The sequence below is a fragment of the Etheostoma cragini genome, chromosome 23 (assembly GCF_013103735.1).
Source record: "Etheostoma cragini isolate CJK2018 chromosome 23, CSU_Ecrag_1.0, whole genome shotgun sequence".
NCBI lineage: Eukaryota > Metazoa > Chordata > Actinopteri > Perciformes > Percidae > Etheostoma > Etheostoma cragini.
Window position 1 is genome coordinate 15,336,791 of NC_048429.1, and position 20,216 is coordinate 15,357,006.

General features: G+C 40.2%; 1 protein-coding gene and 1 long non-coding RNA gene across 6 annotated transcripts in view; one reads left to right on the forward strand and one right to left on the reverse strand.

The window, feature by feature from the left end:
• Positions 1 to 579: 579 nt before the first annotated feature.
• LOC117938631 (aryl hydrocarbon receptor nuclear translocator-like protein 2) lies at positions 580 to 20,193 on the reverse strand. Of its 5 annotated transcripts, none has more exons than XM_034863367.1 (17): positions 20,016 to 20,193; positions 15,131 to 15,242; positions 14,617 to 14,655; positions 14,488 to 14,529; positions 14,083 to 14,240; positions 13,156 to 13,238; positions 12,981 to 13,073; positions 11,424 to 11,538; positions 9,842 to 9,991; positions 7,391 to 7,625; positions 6,230 to 6,336; positions 5,886 to 6,036; positions 5,456 to 5,508; positions 5,258 to 5,369; positions 4,731 to 4,824; positions 3,874 to 4,006; positions 580 to 1,615 (listed from the first exon to the last, which is right to left on the reverse strand). In XM_034863367.1, the coding sequence occupies exons 1-17, from the start codon at positions 20,056 to 20,058 to the stop codon at positions 1,464 to 1,466; spliced, it is 1,872 nt and encodes a 623-aa protein (XP_034719258.1). In that variant the 5' UTR covers positions 20,059 to 20,193; the 3' UTR covers positions 580 to 1,463. The 5 variants fall into 5 exon arrangements, with proteins under 5 accessions (XP_034719258.1, XP_034719259.1, XP_034719257.1 ...); XM_034863368.1 differs by having other exon boundaries at positions 4,731 to 4,821; positions 5,456 to 5,511; XM_034863366.1 differs by having other exon boundaries at positions 5,456 to 5,511.
• Positions 5,157 to 20,216, forward strand: part of LOC117938657 — a 19,429-nt gene continuing 4,369 nt past the window's right edge. Inside the window, exons 1-2 of the long non-coding RNA XR_004655455.1 lie at positions 5,157 to 5,168; positions 11,914 to 11,918. This is a non-coding gene — a long non-coding RNA (uncharacterized LOC117938657). The remainder of the gene's footprint in view (positions 5,169 to 11,913; positions 11,919 to 20,216) is intronic.

A 20,216-nucleotide genomic window follows, 5' to 3' on the forward strand; every position in this document is an offset into this window, starting at 1 on the left:
TGTTCATGTTACAGAGCTTTACTTACCAGTAGTTTAAAATACTTCTATTTTATATCATCTATGGTCTACTGATGAAGTAGCATTGATCATTTTGGTGAGGGGGGGGGGGGGTACATTTTGTCCCCACCAGGGATAAAAATGATTGGTGAAATATTTAAAAAAGAATTATACAACAATATGAATATAAAATATTGAATTAATTTTTTTCTGCTGTATTATTACTGTATGTTTTTAGAAAGAAAGATGACCAACTGGCTTTTAACTGTTTTACATCCACATTTGAGTAAATATCTTTGTTAATTAAATATTGTTTACAGGATATTTAACCTTCTATACGATGTTTAATTAGAACACATTTGTTGTTCAACATATTTGACTCCTTTCTTTACAGGGATTGTATAAAAAGGTGATTAGTTCGTATGTCCATGAATATTTGGTATGAGATTTAAGTTTACAGTTCATTATAATTCCTCCTCGGCATTGAGGAGTAGAATGTTTGGTCCATGGCGTTTTGCCGGTAACTCTGGTTGACGTCTTGCTCTTTTACAGAATATTTAGTTTGTACGTCCCCCCCGTAGGCGCCATCTGAGGATAAATCGGACTTGAGGCATCTCCATATTTGCAAAAATGAAATGCATTTCTCAATAAAGAGACGAAAGCATTGACATGCATGGTTTTTTGCCTTCTTCAGTACTTTCTGGAAACACATCTTTTTGACATGGGTCTGGAGGGGATCTTCTAAAAACTGAGCAACAACCAACACAATCACACCATGTTATGAAAAACATGTACATCACCAAGTACTGAAGGTTTTTTCGCAAATGTTTAAAGGTTTTAGGAGTCTCTCTAGCAGCACTGCACATGGCAGGAGTCTGATTCCCCCCGGGGGCCTCGGTCACTCACTGGGGGACAGAGCAGAGCGAACAGCTCAATCGTTCTGCAGTGGAAAGTCTGGGTTTAAGAAGAAGTGTCACAGAGGAAGACACTGAATCTCCACAGGCTCAGGTGGACACTTGAACCTCACATTCGGGCGCCTAGGTAGCTCACCTGGTAGAGCTCGCGCCATAATGCAGGGGCTGAGTCCTGGACGCAGTGGCCGCGGGTTTGTTACCGGCCGGTGGCCCTTCGCTGCATGTCATTCCCCCTCTCTCTCCCACTTCATCTTTAAGCTGTACTGTAACAAATAAAGGCCTAAAATGCCAAAGAAATTTTCTTTAAAGAAAAAAACTAAAAAAAAACTTGAACCTCACAATCATTCAAGCGAGAGCCGAGGCGGGGGCAGGGTTCAACAAGGTAATTACAGTAATAATTATTTCTATAAACTTTTTCTATTTATCCAGCTTCCTCAAGTAATACACGTTCAGTGGGTTCAAATGTGCAAGGCCATTCAGCAGGCCACAAAGCCAACCACTGAATGAGCTCTGTGCGTGAGAGCATGCGAGAGCTTAGTGTCTGTGCACCCTCTAGAAAGGCCAGTGTAAGCCTTCAAAGTCCCCCGATTCACCCATGTTCACATCCGTCTCCAGTAAGCTCATGATGACCGCCATGGCTGCCTCGTCGCTGCTGAAGCTGCTCAGGCCCGGCACCAAGTCCAAGTCCAGCTGGGATGGCTCGCCTGGTTGACACACAGCAAAAAATGTTTTTTTATGGAAATGTATACTTTTTATTGATCCCCAGTGGGGTATATTACAATTGTTTCACTCTGTTGTGGTAGAACACACACACACACTCAGGCCTGAAATACACACACAGGCTCAGGTCCTTTACATGCATAAATGGAGAGAGGTTAGAGTGAGTGGGCTGGACAAGCGCCCCAAGCAGTTGGAGGGGTTTGGTGCCTTGCTCAAGGAGGTGAACTGGCTCTCTCTGGCTAACAGTCCACACGTACCAGGACCAGTAAACTTCTGGTTCCCAAACAGACTACCTACGGACCGATCTACTCCCAACCCAAGAAGTCAGACCTTTAGGGAGAAAAATAACTGACATTGTGGAATATCGGGTGTGTCCTTCCCCATTAGGCCGCATTCACACCCGGTCGACGGTTGGGCAAAAATGCAGTTTTTCCTTAATTGTAAAGCACATTTACAAAGTGCTTGATATTAACATGATCATAAACAAGTGGATAACAAAACAAGCATTTAAAACAAATAACAGACTAGAAAAATAAAATGCAGAATACAACTCTCAAGCAGGTTTTAAGGCCGATGAATTAAAGTGAGTTTGAAGTCATGATTTAAAAATGTGAATGCTGGGGGCCAATCTGACATGCAGATGCAATTCACTCCAAGCCTTTGGGCCACGACTTTTTTAGCCAGTCCCCTATCTGGCAAACCCTGCAGAGGGGACTGGGAAAAAAAACTGTGGAAAAAAAGTTGAGACTGACTACACTTTTGGCGAAATACAACGCCATGTCACGCTATGTTGGCCAGCGATCAGACTCAGGTCAGAGTGTTTTGAGCTATGGTTTGAGTTGGTGTGAGAATCCCGTACAGTAAACAGGAAGCATCACGGCCTTTATTGCTGCCACGAGTAGGTTTTAAAACACTAGAAGGGTAAAAAAACAAAACGCAAGCACTTAACTGCCTGGGAGTTTGTGAAATAGCTGAATGTCTCCTGCAACACAAAGCACTCGCCGTGTCTCGCTCGTCTTTCCTTTCTCTCGCTCTCCCCCAGTGAAATAAAGCTGCCTTCAACAAGCTGATGGAAAAGAGTAATTGTGAAATATAAAGTCTACTTGTGCTACGTTGGGGGGTTAAAGACCGCAACAGGACATCACACAAATAGGCCGTTTCTTTGACCCCCGCCAAGCAACTCTGCGGTAGAATCGCTTCTTTTGGTCTGAAGTAAAACAACCCCCTAGGTTGTTTGTACATGCTGTTAGTTTATAGGCAACCTCTAGTGCCCTTAGTACTTATGACCAATTCAACTATGTAAAAATACTCCGTTACAAGTAAAAGTCCTGCACTGAATATGTTACTTAAGTAAAAGTATGTAAGTATTCATATTGGGAAAATGTACTTAAAAGAATTAAAAGTAAAAGTACTCAATGCTGAAAAATCCTCAGATTTTAGAAACTGAAACGATCCAAACAGTTGTTAATTTATTTATTTATTTGTTCATTTATGAATTGATAATAAAACACTGTATTTGTTGTATTGTATGTGTTTTGTGTGTAAAAATCTTAATCTGTAAAGTAATGTTGCGTTGTGCGTTGTTCTTTGATGGAATCGGATTGATTTGTGTAAGATTGTGTTTTATTTGATTTTTATCTTTTTTCTGTTTTCTGATTGTTGACAAAAATAAAAAACTATTTTTAAAAAACTATTTGGGTGGACATCCAATGTACTCTACATTTTGCTCCCATACCACAATGCAACGCGGTCGTGTTTTCCCGGAAAGGAAGAAGAAGCAGAAGCAACTGTGAAAACTGAAAGAGGAAAAATACAGCGGACAATTTTTAAGCATTGGAAATGTAACACATACACAGTACAACATTTTACTATTCTCCTGAGTGCTCGTATTGTTTCAGGGACGTATTAGAAGTATTTTTGTTTGGGTTTGTTTATGATGATGATGATGCTGTGCGCGCCTGCCTCCCTCACACAAACAAACGGTGCATCTACAAACACAACGATGTTTTCAGTGTAGTGTCTGAAATTGTTCTTTATATACTCTACTATGTAATAAACACTATATACAGGAAATAGTGAGTGAGTGAGTGAGGGAACGGATTCCAACACAGTTCAAGTCTGCTGTGAGTTCTTTTTCAATATATCATGCCAAAAGCTTTTTTTGAAGCCTGTGGACAGGGTTTTGTGATTGTGGTCCATTTCCTCTTCTTTTTGCAGAGAAGTAGAGAAAAAATGATAATACCTTGGATTGGGTTTAGGGCTGTCCTGCTGACAGCCGCCGAGCTTTCAGAAGCTGCACTTGTGGCGCCCTCTGCTGTCCTCGAGTCACACTGGGACTGGGAGGAACTGCCTGATGCCTCCTCTCTGCTGGACGCCTGCAACACGTCATGGGAAAACGTTAAAACACCACACAGGGCCTCTTGTTCCATGTTTCCTCGACTGAAGTGTAATATACACATTTTTCTGTGCAAAGTTTTGCGCAATATTTGTGTTAAGAGGGTGACACAAAATGATATTAGTACCTGCCTGTAAATGACAAAGAAGTACCACAGGTCAAATTTTAATAAGTCTTATATTGGAATAAGACTTACACACTATAAGGACATGTGAGCTTGTTGTCGTGGAAATACAAGTCACTATAAGTCAAGTTGTGACTTTAGTTAAATGGAATGGAATCATTATATTACAAGTCACAGTACTTCATTTTTGTATATTTTTGTAACATGTTGTTGCGATTTCAATGAGTTGTCTGGTCATGACCTGTGCCTACATCACCACAACTTCCCATGTCACCATTCAGTTGCTTGAAAATGTGCTGTGTGCTATGTACAGTATGTGCAAATTAAAGACACGCTTTTGTTTGCATATAACATTTGGCGAGATACATTTACATATAAACTCCCTAGACATGCACTAGAAGTGCACCATAGTTTGTGACATAATTGAAAATTTAACATAAAACAAAAAAAGGCAAAAACACAAGTATACCCAGGTTAAAAATATATATATGATTATGGCTTGACTTCATAAATGGTAAGAAAAAGAATGGAATTTGCCTCCAAGTAGATAATGATAAGTAATGATGAAGATGTCACCCACACTGGTGCTGGTTAGTGGGGACACCCGTGGACACTTCTCCTGGGCCAGGCCAAACGGACTGCAGGCCCCGCTGGATGGAGACGAGTTCATCTTGCTTAAAAGGAACAAAGCAGGAGATAAAATAACTTGAAAAAGTTGGAATCATCATAAAATATTCTTCTAGGCATGTTATAATTGTTTATATTTGTATCCTATTTGATGTGCCCTACCCCTACTGCAAAAATACTCTGTTTCAAAGGGAACTGTGAATGGTTCATTACTTTGTCGGAAGTGGACAAGCAAGATTACCCATCAGTCATTGTGCCTCGCTGGGATGACTACTAACATCTCAAATTAATTAAATCCCATTTATTCACAAGTTAGACATTTCAGTATTATGTTGGTATCAGTTTTTGTTTCAAAATTTTAGCTCAGTAACATTTTAAGAGTAGCAGCAGTGTATCCAGGACGGAGTGCTGTTTATGTATTAAATATAATACTGTAACACTTAGCTTAATACACGCACACACACACACACACACACACACCTGTAGGAGTCCATGAGCTCGTTTGCGATCTGGGTCCCTATGCTGCCTGCGTAGATCATTGTGCCCACACCACTGGAAAGGCCGGGAATTATGGGTATTTGCTTAGTGTCTTCTGTGAACACAGGAAAATCAACATTAAAAAAAAAATTCCACAAAGCCAATAATTGCCTATATGGATACAGAGCATGTTTTACTCACCCTGAAGTGCTTTTGAGTTGCCTGCCTCCTCATCTTTTGTGTGACCAGACCCCCTGCTGGTGCCAAGGAGTATTTATGCTATTACATTCATGGATAAACTGTATTTTAACCCTAATGCTGTCCTCGGGACAAATGGAACCTTTTCCCATATCCATGTTCTTTTTAATTACCCAAAATAACATGATTTATTCCACCCAAAACTCGTTGGCGAGTTCAAATCTCTACTTTCATTAATTTTGGGGTGTCTTATTCAATTTTATAGCATTTAAAAAAAATGTAAGTAGTTTTAAGTAAAAGGGTCAGTTTTTGGTGCTGTAAAACATGAGAGTAGAGCATTAATGAATGGGTCTGTAACACCTCCTGATAGCAACATTGTATCTAACATAGGAGCACTTAGAATGCACATCTTCATAAATGAATCGATACTTACAAGACAACCTGGTTTGAAGACACAATAAACTCGACTTCTTTGGTCCATGGATTTGTGAAACTAAACCACTGACTTTGGAGTGAAATGTAGGAGCCGAATTTTGTCTTGAACTTGTAGCACTGTGTCTCGATCTTCTCTTTGCTTCGCAGAACTGCCAAGAGATTGGACACCAGTGTTATTACAGAGCTCATTTGAAAAGTCCAATTTCTTGAACTTCTACTCAACACAAGTGCTGCATTTTGGAAACTGATATCTTGATTTGGGGTTCAAATGTCTCAGTTAAGTTCTAGATTTCGTCAGATATAGGCTTAACGTTTCCATCTGTGGCTGCTTTGCTCCATCACCTTGCCTGTGTTTGTCTGCAAGGTGCAGCAGGTCGTCCTGGTGGAAGTACTCATAGCATGACGTGCCGAGAACTTCCTGTGGCAAGTAACCAATTACTGTAGTGGCTCTGGGAAAAGAGAGAGAGGACGTAAAAGGAGTTTAGTTACTCTGATGTCTTTCGCCGTCCCTCAGTAATGTGCCGCTTCAAAAACAAGTGACAAGTGGAAATAGAAGCGAATGCTGAATAAATGAGCCTCTCCAAATGGAACATTCAGCAGTTACACAGTAAGGAAATTGGATGAAATGATTCACTATAGACTACTTGTGGTATTACAGAGTCCCCCCCAGTGTATTGCAAGACTGGTGGCCCACCGGGCCTAAATTACCCCCCACCAGGCCTAATCCACTGCGGAAAATCTTTTGAATGTATTTCCAACACGGTTATGGAACTAGTTTCAGTGGGGAGGCTTGGTTGGAACTTAGATGTAGTTATTTACGAAATCTCCTAGATTTTAGCACTGACTTAATGTTGAGCCTTCTGATATCTGTCTAGCAGTTTTTTTTTAAGTCTCAATTTCATGATTATATCCATGATTCTGCTTTACAGAAACTTTTGGGCTCTAAATTAATTCTGCCATCTGTCTGTGACTGGCCCCAGCCGGGCCCTCTTAAAAAAACAAACAAAAAAAACACACTTGGCACCGGAAAAAAAAAAAATTCTGGGTAAAAGTTTTAAAATACGCAAAGTATGCAGTATGAAAGTATTCCCCAACAAAAATGAGAAGAGTTTTTGGTGATGCAATCCGGATGCATAGATCCTTCTGAGAAACTGACAGCTGAAGAGAGTGAACTGTGCTCAGAGGCCTCCCCCCACCCACTTTAACATTTCTTTTCAGCTAAACTGTTAGCTAGGGCTGCTAGATAATGGAAAAAATCGTAATCTTGATTATTTAACACGATTACGCATTGACTTTTGGAAAGATGTTGCATAAAATAAATTAAAAATAAATCAAGAGTATAAACACCTTGACCTGTGAATTTTCCCTGAATATTTTTTCCATTTGGACTTCCCCCCCCCACCCATTCGGAACACAGGACAACGTAAGAGTTTATTGCAAAACGTAATGTGCAAAATAATGTTTCAGTGTCCTGCAGATAAGAGTTGAAATCAGGAAACTCACTGCTGTTCTACAAAAGTGAACTTTCCGTCGATGGCCCAGCGGGTCACAAACACAGAGGGCCGGATGGAGAGCTCTTTGGGAGGCTGGTGGGACACGGGACTCAGCAGGCGGCACACCGTCACCAGGCAGCTTCGGTCGGAGCCCTCCATCTCGCCGTCGCCCTCGGAGTCCAGCTGGCTGCTCGGACAACTGCGCATGTATCCAGTGCAGTGGAGGGTACAGTATCTGGAAGTGTCTGCGGGCACAAAAAGTAGTTTGTAATTAAAAAAAAATAATTTATAAAATAATCTCTTTAATAAATTGAGAAACCTTTGTGTGTGTATGTGTGTGTGTGTGTGTGTGTGTGTGTTATCCACATTTTAATTGGTATATTTTGTGATTAAATTCTGAATTGCCAACATTCTCTATCAGGTAAATGTAGTAGTAGCCTACAATGTAGAAGTACACTGTAAGTCAGTAGTAGGCTGGTTGCATATTAAGAGCTTTGGGTTCCTTCTATAAGTAATTTGTGTTTGGTAACATTGGGGGGGCTCAGCCCCCAACGAGAACGTGACACGGATGTAGTGCCTTGAAAAAGTGTTAACCCCTGGTTTAGCCCCCCCCCCCCAAAAAGGGTCTCAAATCGCAGGCGCTCTACTAGTGTTCTAAAGGTTGTGATTTTTGCCTGTAAAATGAATAACTTATATAAAATATTAACTTATGTTTTAGTTATCTTCTGACAATTTAGGGTCCCCTTTAGTGAAAATATGTTCATTACTTTATTTTATAATATTGTAAGCAAATCACAAATATATGTGAATACTTTTCATCTTCCCCATAATAAATCAGTACCAAGTCAATTCATTCCCACTGAAGATGGAAATCTTTGTCAAAGTGTCACAAATATTTTGTTAAGATTTTACGTTTTACGCCAAGTACATGTGTTTATTGGAGATCATTTCCAGCTGTGGATCAGTGGATCTAACATTCTTTGTCTGACGTACCCACATAAGTTCTTACCTTTATGGGAGCCAAAGAACAAATATATGACTTCATGTATTTATTTTATTTAATAAAGTCATTAGAATGACTTTAATTGTGTTTCTGCAGATTTTATGAGCAATCAAAATACACAAGTTAAACCTCTTAATTAAGGCCAAATCTAGTATTTTTCTACAGGGCAGGCAATCTCTGAGCTTTATAAAAAGAAAACATGAAAGCCTGATTATTGGGCTTGGCATCCGGAGTGACAACCACACCTGCTTCACGTTCTTGACCACATCTTCAGCTTTGACACTAGGCAAGCAGAAAGGAATGGAGATTTGGAGGGGTGTAAAAGAAAAGCTTCTAAAGTAATCTGATACCAAAGTTATTAAACTGGCATTTTTCTTATATAGTTAATGATAGACAAAGTAACTTAAAGAGAGTAATAAGGGAGCTAAAAAGCGTTGCTCCTCCTCTGTTTGGGCCAAAGTGGACTGAGCATGACTGTGTAAACAAAGCTGAATAGTTCCAATCTTTTTAAGAAACAACTGAGCTAAATCACCTCAAATGAGAGAGAGGGAGGTAACAGAAATAATATGATGCAAAATAACTCTGATCCACAGGAGCAGCAGATTTATAGATCAGTGTGTTTCTCAGTGTATTTACATAGTGTCGGGCTGTGTAGCAGTATTTTCCAAAACATTTCTGAAATTACATTTTTACCTTAAAAAACCTAAAGCGGCAAATGAGTGGGGTTTCCTGCCTGGAACCCATTCAGTAGTCAGTTAATTTATCCCGGATGCATAGTGCTGGGAAAGGTCCCCCACTTCTTCTGTCTATTTTGCAAGGGCACCGTCGCTGCATCAAGAGCTTAACGTCGCCCATGGCGGTTGTGATTGGTTTAAAGAAATGCAAACAACCCAGAGTGTTTTTTACCATTACATTACCACCTGATACTTCTCACTGTTACTCTGCCATTCCTTCCATCACCCCAACCTACTCCTCATGTGCTATACTTCTGGTATTAGATTCTACAAATGGAATGTTCATTTTGTGTTAATTATAGGGCACTCAGAGTAGCATCATTGTTGCTGCTCTGAAAATGGTCCACTCCTTTACATAAGTGTCTCTGACTGGACTGACTTGGCGCTAAAATCATCAGTTCCCCTTATGAGGATCCGTGTTGGGCAAGTTACACAGGAAGTGTAATCTGTTACTCTTTACTCCTTACCCCCTAAAAGTAATACTATTACTTTACTTATAACTTAGTATCAAAAGTAATTAACTACTTGTTACATTACTATTTCTTTAGCCCTTATATAATGACACTACTTCCAGCTGTCATTTTTCATCCTTTGTTTAGCTTTTTGGCTAGTAGCCGACATGACGTGACCTGCCCTGTCGTTGTCACATCCTAAAATGGGAAGGAGCAGCTGCTAGGGGCGGTGTTGGGCAACCCGCATAGCTTGGACTCTGGTCTGTACTGACCTTTCTTTTTGGACGTACAGGGCAGAAAGTGTTTGTCCTCCTGCTTCCCCGCCACCCGACTGTGCTTCAACCGGCAGAAGAAAGACCTCCGGGCTCCGGTGGACAAGAAGGGCAGCCTGGCGGGGGCGTCCACCTGTACCTGAACCCCGGCTGCACACAGAGAGACGGCATACTGTTAATTGTCAGCTTGCTTAATTTTCATTTCAGGTACAGCTACAATTAGGCCTGTAAGAATTATTTAATAATTGTCTAATCTTTTTGAAGTTATTGCTGTTTCTTTGTTTAACCCCAATTAATTGCTTACATTAATTTTTATAAAATTTTAATTTTAATCTGTTTATTGATTGAATTACAATCTACACTCTGTGTCCACACTTTGTTAGTTATCACACACAGTCCTGAACGACACACACACACGCTCAGGATCTATGCATGCACTAATGGAGAAATGTCAGAGTGAGTGGGCTGCCAGCTGAACCAGCGCCCTGAGCAGTTGGGGGGGGGGGGTGTACGGTGCCTTGCTCAACAGCACCTGGCAGTGCCCAGGAGGTGACAGGAGTGGCATCTCTCCAGCCACCAATCCACACTCTGACCGGTGACCCTTCGGTTCCCAACCCCGGTCTTAAGCGGAATGACTGATTGTTAATTATCAATTTTATCAATTTTTTTTTTTTTTTAAAGAGGCGTGGTTTACTTCATAAGCTGTGTACTTGTGTTATTACATCATCTGGGTGACATGACAGTCATAGAACCTAAAGATGTACCCCAGGAATCATTCAGACAAACTCTATTTTTTTGAAAAATAAATACATGATGTTTTTAATTTGACTGAACAAGACAATTATTTCTTTTAAGACAGTCAATTTGTGCAGCAAAATTTAAAATTGTTACAAGCTGTAGCTACAACGTGGAACAGTTGTCTTCTAGTAACACATCATGTTACAATTGAAGTTGTTTCTCAGACCTGACATCTCTCCAGATGTTGAGGAAGTGTTCATGTCGATCCTGGACTACGGTGATGCGTCAGTCTACCACTCCGCCTTGAGATTTATAACCGGTCATGTCTATTGTACAAATCACAGTATTTTATGTGAAAGTGTTGGTTGGGCTTCTCTCCAAGAGAGACATGATACTCCCTGGTATGTCTTTTTTCTATAAGGTTCTTATTGGAAAACTACCACACTACCTTACAGAACTTTTCTGTTACTCAGAGTAACAGACAAGGCTACTGGCTGTGTCACAGGTGAGCCCCAATCAGCAGAGAGGTGTCTGTAAACTCGTGGTAATAAAAAGGCAGAGCGCATGCGCACACAACAGTCTATTCAGTTAAAAGGATCGTGTTGCTATGCTGTGTCGGGGCTGAACGTGGCCCTGTTTTTAAACCTACAAACTTCTACTTGTAATTGCTTTACAAATTTGTACTTTGCTTTTGCATCCTTATTATCCTGATTTATTTATTGTTGTTGTTTGTCTTTGTAATATTACTCAATGTTATTGTAAATGAGAGTCGCCCCTGAATAACCTTGAGTATAAATAAAGGTTGAATAAATAAAGGATTGAACGAACATGGCAACAGACTTACTTGCAGCATCAATGAGGCATTGGCGAGGATGCTCCGAAGAAGATAGCTGTTCCTTCACCTTGTTGATGTCTTTGGGATGGATGAAATCGAACAAGCTCTGCCCAGTCAGCTCCAACTATGAACCCATATGACATGCATCCATTTATTCAACTTTACTATCTTTGGTTCATTCAACATGATGTTTAATCAGTGTTTGATCAGTTGTGTATCCTTTACAGTTCTTCTACAGCCCTGATCATGGAGCTCATTGTATCAAAACTTGTATAGGAAGATATCGGGCCACTGGTTAAAGCTCTACATACAGTCAATGTATCTGGGCTATAAGAGAATTGCTGTGGCATGCATTTAGTACTTCTCCCCAAATTAACACATGCTTTCCTGCAGACATGGTATCAGATTACTTTAGAAGCTTTTTCTTTTACACCCCTCCTAATCTCCATTCCTTTCTGCTTGCGTAGTGTCAAAGCTGAAATTGTGGTCAAGAACGTAGAGCAGGTGTGGTTGTCACTCTGGATACCAGGCCCAATAATCAGGCTTTCATGTTTTTTATAAAGCTCAGAGATCGCCTGCCCTGCAGAAAAATACTAGATTTGGCCTTAATTAGGAAATTTATCTTGTGTGTTTTGATTGCTCATAAAATCTGCAGAAACACAATTTTGTCTTGCAGACTTGAGTCGTAAAGATCCGATTCACCCACAATATGGGGAATATGTGGCACCGGCACAAATCCCTCATAGAGCAGATCCAGTAGAGTAGATGAAGTTAAGACCTTTAAATTGGGGCCCAGACTGACAAAATGCAGTGCAATTTCAAAACTAATCGGCTAGTAAAATGGCATAATGCTTTTTTACTTTAACAGCAACTATTTAATAAAAGGCTCCTGAACAATCCCGGAAGTGGAATATCGTGGATGTGGACTAGTCTGTTTAGACCTCTTCCCAGGACTTTGTGGGTGTGATTGACCGACATCATCCTGAACCGCCTGTTAGCGTTGTTGCACCTGATAGGGCGGGACGTCCCGCCACCTCCTGTCTGAAACAGGCGTGAGACTCAAACATGTAGATCATGGCTACATCCCTCCACTGTTTCTGGCGATCTTGACGCACACCGCTCTTTCAGCCGTTAAGATCTCAACGTAGCGGGGGCACGAGCAGCAGCGGTGGGCGAGGCCAGATGCATTGTTTCTCAATGAGGGAGAAAGAATAGATGTGCTTCCAGACCCTTTTTAGAGATTTTTTTAGTAACTTTTTATGGAGGGGAATTTTAACATATAAAAATAGAAATGGTTTAAGTATAAGCTATAATTATTTTTCACTTTTTACACTGAATTATTTCATTACTGTTATTTGATATTTCCAGTTAGATTGTTAACTACTCTGGTGAAATGTTATTACATTTTGTCACTTTTGTGGCTTTGTAATTCTTTGCAATTTCGCGTCATTGTGACAACATAAAAAAAAAAAAAAAGCATAAAGATACGTTAAATGGTTATCATCCGAGCCAGCTGAACCATGACTACAACAAAATGAGTGTGTGGTGTCGACGTGCCATACCCACCCGGTTAAGGTTGAGGATCTTGGAGACGGACTCGGAGATGAACAGGATTTTGGCCCGGTCACAACTTACAACTAACAGGAAACCGTCCACAGCCTGGTAGAAAAAGATAGAAATTGTTGATGGATGGATGGGTAGAATAATGAAATAGGAACTGGTTTGGGTCTTGAGCACCTACCCTGAGCAGAAGGTGCTTGAGGTCATCCTGAGACAGGATTGAAGGCTTGGAGGTGGTGTCTGTAAAGGCGCTGCCTGTCCCAGCTGGAAACACAGGAGACTATTTTTTTTTAAATGGAACGGAATAGACGTTTTTTGGCATTCTAAGTTACCACGTGGGTTCAGGGCAGCGGTGGAAGAAATATTTAGATCCTTTTATTAAGTACAAGTACTAATACCGCACTATAAAAATGATGTAACCCTATTATTACACAAATCATGTTTCTCTATCTTGTAGAAAGTCTCTAGCATACCAATAAGACAGACAAAATTAAGAGAGAGATATGTGGGAAGACAATGTTAAATGTTGATTCAAATGTGTGACTACAAATGATGCCAGTGACTGGGCAGTAGTACATTATGTGTTATGGACAGTGGTGGAAGAAGAATCCAGATCCTTTTACTTAACTTAAAGTACTCATACCAAAATGAAAAATACTCTATTACAAGTAAAGGTCTGGCACTGAAAATGTTACTTAAGCAAAAGTATGTATATATCATCAGGAAAATGTACTTAAAGTAATAACATTAAACATACTCAATGCAGAAAAACACACATCTTAGAAAACAGAAACCATCAAAACAGTTCTGTCAATCCACTAAGTGTTTAAGAGCAAGTGATTTCAGCTGTACTTGTAGATCTATGTTGTTGGGTAATTTTATAAAAAAAACATTGTATTTTATAAACTACATGTGTTTTGTGTGCAAATATCTTCATTCTAGTGGTGTAAAAAGTATAAGATTTCTCTCTCTGAAATGTAGCGCAGTAGAAGTAGAAAGTGGCATTAAAAGAAAACACTCAAGTGAAGTTAAAGTACGTGAAATGTGTACTTAAGAAGAGCACTTGATTAAATGTACTTAGTTACATTCCACCCGGTTTCAAAGTTACCTTTGAGGGCTTTCAGGTGTTGCACAGCCTTCCGCAGCACAGTGAGTTTGTCGAGTTTTCGCGCCATGGGCTGACAGGCAGGGATCATGGCCGCCAGCTCGTCAATGAGGGTGTTCATCTTATCCCGCCGCCGCTTCTCAATCTGTCGGTGAGGCTCCCTGCAGACGCAGTCCAAATGAAATCAGAAAGACATCTCTATCTGTAGTATTTTGTTTTGGGTAGAGGCCATTACTTTGAGTAAATAATGCAAGGATTAACAACAAAAAAAAACTCATAAAAGTCATTATGGTTTTAAAAAAGCGGGTGACATGACACAGTAAATGAGACCAATCAAAGCCACATAAGGCTTTACAAGACACAGATTACTCCACTGTAATTTGATATACAAAAAAAAAATAGGTTCACCTGAAGCATTTCATTTTGACTTGCTGATCCTCTCCTTCAGATCTGCAAATAAAAGGAATTGACAAATTAAACTCTTTGCCAGTATTCTTCTACAAAACTTGTGTGAACAAAGCCAAGAAGTCTGTGTACCTGCTGAGGTCATCGTCCATTTGAAAGTCGACACTTTGCCTGTAAGATCAAATCGACATATTGGGTGTCCTTTACTAGAAAATGAGAATATCGGGCTGGGCAATTTGGAGAAAAACAGATATTCCTGACCGAATACATCGTTGTCGATATTGTCGGATTGACAATTGGTGCTTTCACAAAATTGTTGCAATGAGATTTAAGATAAATAATCACTTATAATGTGGTAAACTGTTTCACGTGAAATTATAGAAATTATTTCCATGCATGCACGAAAACAGTGTGATGTTAAAACTAATCTGCAACTCTTCAACTGACATTACCTCAAAAAGAGAGAAAATTGAGTTAGTATGCGCTTGTTATTATCAATTTAGACGTCATAGAAAAAGAATCACTATATCTTGATATGTGATTTCATCACGATCAATGATCATATAGAATGATTGCCCAGCCCTATGAGAATGTATGCATCGTACAGTAAAATGTTTTCATAGGATTGGCATAGCACTCCTCTTACTGTCCATGGGTGCCTGACCTCTCCTCCACATCTCCCTTTCGTTTCCTCAGCGACTCGACAGCTGGCGGCAAAGAGCCTGCTTGCTTCGGGCATTCCCCTTCTGCAGCGAGATCTGATATATGGAAACAAGACTGCAAATGAGAACGTAACACACTTGAGAGCTCTGTCATGCTGCCTTTTCAGATGCCCTATTAATAATTCACCAATTAGTGAATGAATAAGACTTGCTCTGCCACTACCTTTGGCTATAAGAAGACATAAAAAGTAATTTACCATAAATTATCAGTCAAAAGTGTCAGTGTTGAGTCAAGTGTTGAAGTGTCCAGGTATTTATGTGAGTCCAGGTGTGTATGTATGTATTGTCTACTCTGCCCTATTTCCTCCCCCCCCGAGGGAGGATTTGTAGAGTTTGACGGCATGAGGGACAAAGGAGTCCTTGAGTCTGTTGGTCTGACACTCGGGAAGGAGCAGCCTTCCACTGAACAGGCTCCTCTGGTTATTCTACCTATTAGAAGGTTTTTTTTGTTTGTTTTTTTAAAGTCACATTTTCTTGACGAAGGACACCTAAACCCCCCGCCAAATACCCACACCTAAGTCCTCCACAAAGCTACAAACACTGGACTCTGGTTCTAAGCACTTGAGATCAAATACCTTGAAGTTTTTAGTTGTTATTTTAATTGGTTGACATCAAATACTTTAATTGCCGGTCTTACAAATGTTCCAAATCTTACATCACTCTGACATCTCGCTATTTGTGAATGAATAGGTCCAGAACAGGTGTTTGTGTGTGTGTGTGTGTGTGTGTGTGTATTTTCGGCCTGTGTGTAGTGATTACTAACAAAACAGAGTGTAAATGGTAATTTCTCCACTGGGGATCAATAAACAGTATACATTATTATAATTATCATCAACAAGGCGGCACCTGGATTGAACAGAACGCTAACATGGGAAACTGTTTGACAATGCACCTATGGGCTATGCATGTTATATTATTATAATATATAATAAGCAACCAAGTCTAAGTACAATAGGTCTACAAGTCTAAGTTAGTATTTCTTTGTTTTAGGCCTTCTTTCAACAGACCTGTTTTTTGTTTTTTTACTATTGACAATTACCTTAGCACTGACCATACTACTATTAGTTATTATGACCTGTCTTTGCTTCCATAAGAGTTCTACACAGCAGACATGTAGACCTGTATATTTGTATATGTTAAGCTATTTATGTCCTCAAAAAGACCTTTTGTGAGCAAACAATGAAACATAAGTGTTGCAGTTGTGGGTGTCAATTCTTTATTGAAAGGCTTGTTTGCCTAAAAGCATTAAAAGCTGACCCCTGCCTGCCAAAAACGTTTCTGAGTACAGGACTGACAGAATTTTATTCACACTCTTGCACACACACACGTCTCTGTTGTTGTCTGTGTCTCTCAGAGGACAGGCTAAAGGTTGCCAGGTGGCGCCAAACATCTGGCTATGTTCACAGTGTGTTTAAAAAGCAGTTTAAAAAGCACACAAGAGTAAATGGGTTTGGGCCTTCATCTTACCTAACGCTTATATAATGCTGTAACACTGACCTTCTTCTCTCTCAGGACTATATACTTTAAATTGTGGCATTTATTTTATTTTTTGGTGGGGAGTTCATACAAAATGATAACGCTTTTCAACGTGACTGTAACTTCCGCAACTCAATCAATCACAATCAGCAGTGAAGTAAAGTTTAGTGGGTCATCGCTGACGCTAAAGTGGAACGTGGGAGTGAACACTTTCCAGCGCTCACTTCCGGCAATCACACCTCTTCACCACTGATGCTGCACAACACGCCGCCTCCAACATCACCGTTTTTCCTGCTCCATTATTAGTCAGGAACCCCACCACCCCCCCACCCCCCCACCATGTCACTGAAACACAGAAACATAGACCACCACTCTCAGGGGAGATGCACAGGAGTGGAGGAAACTCAGTATGCCCAACAGTACGCACTATATGCCCTACATGCATTTCTTTACGGCTGAACATTTTCCAACAAGTGTGCATTTCATCCCACTTTGATAACTTTAAGGTATTCGGTAGTGGAATGTAGATAACTTGATTTGAATTCAACATGATATATAGCCAAAGTCAAAAAGAACACCAGTGAATTCAATACCCTAATTGGATGCACAACACAAACCAGTACACAGCCAGCTAATCCAGCTGTAAGAAGCCAGATGTTAGTACAGCAACAAAAAGCAAGGCCAGTAAAATCGCCAATTAATGGCATGCAGAGCCACAAGTGTCAAACAACTATCACAGTGGCAAGCAAAAACAACTTGTCAATCTCTTCTTGGCTTTTGACACATTGCTAGGAAGTTAAGACACATACTGGATGTACTCATGCAGACAGCTAATTTCAGTGCTTCGCTCAAGCATAAAGCCAAGTGCTGCTGTGTGTCCTCCAACACGGAGCCGAGTCATAACAGAGAAAAAAACACACACGTGAATAACAATGGGCAGACAGTGCGTGCTAAACAGCCAGAGCAAATACGTGGATAAAAGCTGCGTTTAAGGGTTGACTTCTCGTGTGCAAATATACGACTAGTTTTCAATTTAAAAAAACTGCAACAAAACATATGTAAGGATTTTTTTAAAGGATGGATACTCCATATATACACAGCTTTTTTACAAAACTGTCCAACCCAAGCAGACAAGAGCACTTTCTTTTGTTGATATTCAACACTAGATGTTGTTTCAAACTCCATCAACAGCGGCGGGATCACCGCTCTTTGCAGTTGTATTCATCCGTCAGTGCTCCATGTTCAGACTACTGATGTAGTACCTCTGGATGTAAGCAGTGCCTTGCTTGCTCTGTGGTCACTGCTCCTCCATAGAATAGAATACTTTATTCATCCCGACAGGGATATTCAGATGTCCAACAGCTCAAAGGAGTAACCACATATCAACACTAAAACCATACGGATAAATAAATAGCCTTAAAATAATTGCTAAACATAAAAAAATAAACCAAAACACAAATATATTGTAGGGTGGATGAACCTCAAATAAAAAGGTATTTCTTCAAGTTCCTCTCCATGCTTTAAATAAATAAACTGCAGATGTTGTCTGTTAAAAGTTCACTTGCAGAATTTTACGTGGAAAACATTCCCGAAACATGATGGCAAGGTTAAAGCTTTAAAAGCCCACAGCATTTGAACTAGATAGACCAGTGGGGAAATTCAGTCGTTGCAGCAGTCCAATAGAAACACAAAATAAATACAGATGAATATAGAAAGTATAAGGACATGACAAAACAATGGAAATCGTGTTTTTCTTATGATACTAAGGGTAACTTTAAATTTAGCACTTGTATACACACACACACACACACACACACACGTTTTTTGACATAATTGTAATACACTCAGAAAATTAAAAGTATTATGGAACATACTTCATGGGGTTTACATGAAATAGCCTAATCCAGTACAATAGAAAAAGAAAAAAAAAGTACAGTTTAGTATAGAGAGTAACAGGACATGACACAAACACTCTGAAATAGAATTATGTTTCTCTTATGATACTAAGAGTAATTTTACATTTAGCATTGCTGTCCTACTGAAGAAAATGAATAGTAGTATAGAAAATACTTAATATAGTTTACATGAAATTGCCCAATGAAATTGTGTGTAAATGTTGTGGGGACTAATGATGAATTTATGGTAACCCTACTGCACATGTAGCCTACTATATTTTAGAAGTCTATCCGGTGGATATTACTGGCTATAATTCATTTAATATTTAAATATAGTTTTCAAGTGTTAACTGGAACTGAAGAATTGTTTTTATAACATTATTACACCTCTTAATGATTAACTAAGGCTTGGACCTTTCTAAGCTCATGGTTTTATCAATATGCTCTGGTGCTTTTGTTTACAAAGCTCCGTTGATCTATAAAAGGTCAGTTGAGATACTTTTCTATCTAAAGTGACGGTGAGTCGGCTTAAAAAAAAAGTTACTGTCTTGCTTCTTGGTCTGTTGTCGAAGCGGCGGGGAGAATAGCGCCCTCTGCTGCACGGTGGCGGCAGCGCTGCTCTACTGATCTACTGACCCAGTTTAGAAAGAGCTGCACGAGAGCATAGCACGAGAGAGAACCATAGACAGCGAAAGGATAGAACACACGCACAAACCTCGTGGAACCACGTGACAAACTAAGCTCCCGAGAACAGTTTAGTGAGTGAAGGTTGGGCGAGCATATTTAGTGAGATGGAACGATGGTGGTACATAAAAATAGCTTAAAAAAACAAAATTAATCGTTGCCATCATTACATCCTTGTGGTTTATTGCTCTCTCGAAATGGAACAAAGCCAAAGCCCCACCCTCCGCTTTTCCCCTTGGTTTCCAACGTTGCGACGCCCGTTCGTCGTCACCGGTTGCCAATCGGTATTCTGGGTTATGCTAACCTATAGTAGGCTAGACAGGCTGCCTGGTTGGTCCATCACCGGTGCTGCAGCTAGTAGCCATGGAATGTGTATAAAGAAACGCGTTCGGCTGGTGTCGTTACAGTCCGAGTCGCTACTGATAAAAGTAGCTAACTCGCTTCTTTTATAATCTCCACATAATATCACCATTAAGTCAAATTGACAAAAACCGAACCAAAAGCATTACTCATCACAACCTGTCGCTGTCTACCATGAAACAACATTATAAGTTGCATGACTAGGGACTAAAGAAGTTCTGAAGTACTTTCTAGAAATATTAGCCTACCTCTCGTTTTTGTTTTCAGCCAAAATGGAAAGAAGTAACACAAACATCTGTCCCGACGGACACACACTGATAATACAATTAGCGAGCTTTGTTACGCGCAATTAATACAGTTGTCGTCCCCAAGCAACCCGTCCCTGAGCCCCTACCTGCTGGCCTGTCCGCCGTCCCGTCAGAGCCGCTGGCCGACATGCCTACAGACTGGAGTCGGTGACGGCGGAGCGCCGCATGTGGAGCCAGCACCAGCTGTAGTAGTAACAGAGGAGAGGAGGGGAGCTACATGCAGATAGCAGGGTGTTGTATAATTGACTTCATTTTTTTCCCTCACCCTCCTCCCGTTTTTTTTTTAC